General features: G+C 46.8%; 1 gene segment (V, D, J or C); it reads left to right on the top strand.

Moving 5' to 3' along the window:
* The first annotated feature begins 3,391 nt into the window (after positions 1 to 3,391).
* On the top strand, positions 3,392 to 3,873 carry LOC101620502. The segment is given in 2 exon segments: positions 3,392 to 3,440; positions 3,551 to 3,873. Coding segments are annotated over 2 exon segments (372 nt in total).
* Positions 3,874 to 5,079: the final 1,206 nt, after the last annotated feature.

Raw genomic sequence — 5,079 nt, 5'->3', positions numbered from 1 at the left:
CTCTTCTCAGATCAACAACACAGGCATGACAATGTATCTGCTGATTTAGTAAATACAGAGTCAATTAAACCCAAGGAAACTGGTTATAGCCCCAGTTTGATTTCATACAGCAAAAGTCACTCACTTTTATTCAACGCATGAACTGTGCATACATATAATTAAAGTCTGAATAGAGCCTTCCTATGGCATGAGATGTGGTAATCAAGGAAGGATACCACAAGGGGACGATCCTCTTGGTTCCACCCAGAAGTAAACGCATCTCTTCTTGGAGACACAGGCTGTCTAGCCGTTCTGTGCCCAGGCCTATCCAGGAAGCCTCGGGCAGAGGTGCCATCAGCTGCCTGCTCCTCACAGGTGATTATCCCGCGGGTCACACAGGTGCTGAGGATGATATCAAGGCTCAGGATAGGCTCCTTGGTCAGTTGCACGGGCAATCACAAGTGGAAGAGGATTATAGGCAGTGGGAACTCAGAGGGCGGTAGTGACTAGAGGTGGACAGCTGGAGCCTGTGTGGTCACTGCTGCCCAGTTCTAAAAACATTCCCAGTTAGGGAATGACCCAGCTACACTGGAGCAGCTTGTGGCATTAAGTAACAGACAAGCAGTGAAAACCTGAAAGAAAGAATTCTATATGTAATTAAGTATAGAAAAACCATATGACATTAAGAAGGTGTTCTTGATTTTAAAAATATAGAGAGGACCTGAATCTGTCGAAAGTGAAATATACAGTGTTCCACCACCAGGAAAGCAGGGAGGGCCCAGTGGGCTGAGGCTGGATGTTACCATGAGATGGAGCCAGAACTCGTGTGGGGAGTGAGGCTGATACACAGGCCACGCTCTGAGCGGTTCTGAAATGTTGTCATCTTGTAAAAGAATGAGAAGTCAGTAAATTTGATTTAAAGATGTGAAAAATATGCCAGGCAGCACAGTTGTTCTTTATGTGCAATTACCTTGGGCTCAACAACTGCCAGAAGCAACATCAGTGATACTAACAGGACTGTAGAAATGAGAATTGGTGGCCTGACACCATGCACTGGGAGAACGTGGATTTCCACAAGACACCAGGGGCCATGGGTGATTCCTGAAGCACCAACTCAGTGATGGATGACTGCAGTGAAAGAGACCAATATTCACAAAGAACAATTTTTTGTTTAAAAAATACATCTGCGTTATTTTCATTTTAAGCCAAAATGGAGTAGAAAATGTTTTGAGGATGGTAAAGTTGAAAAATATAGCAGTGGCCTGTTAACACCTAGAACATTAAGTTGCGTGATGATATTTTAGAAGCCACAGAAATGACCCAGTCAGCAGGGTAAATCCGGTGTGTGCACCTGTATGGAGATGTTTGCACTTCTGCTCACACGGGCCGCGTGGCGTGGCGATCTGTTCATCTGTTCCGTGCACATCTAGAACTAATGCAGGCTGGGTAGCTGTGTCCCCACAGTCCACAGCAACATAGTCCACGGCTGGAGAGCCCTCTGGGGCTGGGGCAGAGCAAACCAGCTCAGCACTACCCAGAGGAGCCAAATATTTTTCTACATAGACACACCAAAGTCAAAATAAATTCTGAGTATCACATATACTCATAACAGAAACAGAGATGAAGGAACTAGTGAGGAAGATTGCTCTGATATCTGTTTTTTCTGCAAAAGTAGGGGAAATTGGAACCTCATTAATTGCCAGTGTCTAAATCATCTTTCAGACAGGTACAGAGGTTGTGGTTCACCCTGTCCGCGCACGATGAGACCGCCAGCACGCAGGTCACTGGGAAGCAGAGCTCCGACACCACGTGCAACAGTCCCCGCCCAGACGCCCTCGGGGCCCTGGGCCTGTTGGCTGTTTCTAGACGACGGCCTCCACACTTCACCGGACGCCTCATTTTTTCTTGAGAATAAAGGAAATGTTCCTGAATTAGAGAAAGGATGGGTGTGTTTTTCCTTTATGTGCCTGAGATGTAGAGCGTCTCCTCATGAAACTGGTACTGACGTACTGCTGCTGTAATCCAGAGCTGGACCTCTGAGTGCAGATGGGACAGATGGTACTTGGGTTCTGTCCTTGCAGGCATCAACAGTGCCCTTTCAAGGCTTAATTAGTACTGGGATTGCAGGACACCGATCCCAGTTCTCTCACTGGGTGAAAGGGGGGATCCCAGAAGAGCCTTTCATGGACACCCTCTCCCTGACTGCTAGGCCCCATCAAAGGAAGTCCAGGGCCCAAGACTGACCAGGGAAGGGAATCTCAGAGACTGCTGGCATGTGAGGAATGAACACCACACCTGACCCGAGGGCGCATCACCCCTGGGTCTGTTAACATCCACTGCCTTTGATATCAGGGACACGAAGGAGGAAACAGTGAGAGGCGGGGAGATGGGAGATGTTACAGTTGACAGGGAAAACCACTGGCTTGAGCCTCTTTGAGCCTGGCAACTGGGTTTTTCTTTAAAGTTCTCTTCTCCATAATGCACTTAAGTTCTCTTCCATGTAAGCACTGGTGTTCCTGAAGTTACAACTGAAATCTCAAAAACTATCTTCCATTTTTGGTAATTTTCTGATCCTTGTATTTTGGATGTATTTTGGTGAGTTTTGGATATATCGAGATTTGTTTTTTCATTATAATGTCATGTCCCTGGGAAGTGACATAGTTTTACTTAAAACAGATGGGACATTGTCCTGAGACTCATGAACAAAAGGGAATATAAAAATTGTGTGCAACATTTTTGCAAAATAAAAGTTATTACTTCATAACACTGTCAAAAATAGATTTTTACTTGATCAATAAAAGCCTCTCCATAAAATTAAAATTCAATTTTTTATCTTAGAAGTCTGAGACAGAATAGAATCTTGTTCAAGAAATGAATATACAAGACTGAAAGGAATTGAGCACAGAGAGGAACTGCATACACAAAATTCACACACACAGTAATAATAATCACAAACAAAGCAATAATAATAGAGGTGATAATGGACCTAGCAATGGTCCATTTTGTTTTTGGGCACAACTACATAGATATTCACATGCATTTCATGATTTGTTCCTCATCATAAGCTATATCAGCTTTATTTCATGAATAGAAAGAAAACCACTATCTATGGAAATATCTAGAATGCATTCTGAGAGCACAGTGGTAAAAAACATCAGTATCATTTACCCTATGACAGCCAGCCCCTGTAACCACCAAGAGAACCCGGTTCTCTGTGAGCTCCTGGGACACAGCCACAGGCCCTGCACTGTGCTCTCAGGCCTCTGGGGTCTGAGGGGAACCACCCTGCAGCTGTCCCACCTGCCCCGCCCTGCTCATTTGCATCTCCCAGGCCTCAGCCCACCTCCCCACACACTTACTAATAGACCTGTCCCAGCCCCTGAGTGTCAGGCAGGCAGGACCCAGCTTGGACATGAGGGCCCCCGCTCAGCTCCTCAGCCTCCTGCTGCTCTGGCTCCCAGGTGAGGAAGGAAACCCAGGAGGGGACCAGCCCCAGGGTCAGGATCCCTGACCTCAGGAAAGTCCTCTGGTGACAGGGTGAACAGTGGGTGTGTTTTCTGTTCCCATACAGGAGCCAGGGGTGATATCCAGATGACCCAGTCTCCATCCTCCGTGTCTGCATCTCAGGGAGACAGAGTCATCATGACCTGCCGGGCCAGTCAGGATGTTAGCAATTTATTATCCTGGTATCAGCAGAAACCAGGGAAAACTCCTATGCTCCTCATCTATTCTGCTTCCACATTGCAACCTGGGGTCCCCTCCCGCTTCAGTGGCAGTAAGTCTGGGAGGGATTTCACTCTTACCATCAGCAGCCTGGAGGCAGAAGATTTTGCAACTTATTACTGTATGCAGGATCACAACTGGATTCCCACAGTGATACAGGCCTTAACATAAACCACCCAGGGAAACAGATGATACTCGTAGGCTGCTGTGCCTATTCCCCCTTCAGTTTAGAAAGGTTCTCAGATGCAGCCAACCTTTATAGATAACTAAAAGGTTTTCACAGAAGTGAAAACACCCTATTTCTGTTTTCCCTCCTCTGGGCAACACACAGGCATGGCAATATCTGTGCCAACTTAATAAAGTTAGAGGGAATTAAGCCCAAAACTTGGTTGCAACACAAGGCTGGTTTCATAAAGCAAAACCCACAATCTGCACTCGTGTTCATACAGAGAATGAGTCTGTGTTACACTTTCCAAGGCCCTGGATACGGGAGTCAGGGAAGATGATACTGTCACAGAAGATGATACTGCAACGGATCCCCAGGAAAAGGGGTGGTGCCATGTTTCCTGACCCACCCCAGGGAGGGTGGAGCTCAGCAGAGAGGAGAAAGAAGCTGGAGAGGAGACTGAGAAAGAAAGGATAAAGGAGGGAGAGCCAGAAGGAGACCTGAGGAAGCCACATGGAGCAGAGACGTGAAGAAACCATGCTTGTTTCTTGGCTCTGGACTGAATGAAACAGATGTGAGTGAGAGACCCATGGGGAGGTGACTATGGCAGCATTTCTCTTGATTTTGATTTTGCTCTTTTCCTCCCAGACTTGGCTGGCTGTTTCTGACCCTTTTCTATGGATCTCCACCAGATGGTGCTTTGGACTTGTGGCGGGCTTTCTGGTTTCAGAAGCCCTTCTTTGGGCCAACCCTGTTTGACTGGGCCCATGAGGGGATGGGTAACTTCGGGTGCTTGACTTGAAAATGATACAGTTACAAAGAGTGGGCTCTCAGATAAGCACTAAGTTTGTCTTTCCCCCTCCTTTGATAAGTTTGTGTTCTTTATGACTGGCCTGGTTTCTCAGATGACCATCAGCAAGTTTGCCTTTCCCTGTGCCTTGCAATTTCTCTTCCCTTGTTTGACAGGTACATTCTTGCATTCCAAGGAAAGTGGAGTCAAGCAGCACATGAGAAAAAACAAGCTGGTACCCACCCCTGGATCGATCTCCGTGTTGACGCCTGCTCCCCATGTTTGCAGTCCCTTCCCCATCTTCACCATTTCGTTTAGCTTTGTATAAATAGCCCTGCAGCCTGCCAAAGCACAGGACGGTGGTCTTCAAGACACGAGTCTGCTGCCCTCCTCATTGTCGACAAATAAAGCCACTTTCCTT

This window comes from Condylura cristata, unplaced genomic scaffold (assembly GCF_000260355.1).
Source record: "Condylura cristata isolate star-nosed mole 26May11 unplaced genomic scaffold, ConCri1.0 scaffold00031, whole genome shotgun sequence".
Taxonomy (NCBI): domain Eukaryota; kingdom Metazoa; phylum Chordata; class Mammalia; order Eulipotyphla; family Talpidae; genus Condylura; species Condylura cristata.
This window is presented reverse-complemented; position numbering and strand designations above follow the sequence as displayed.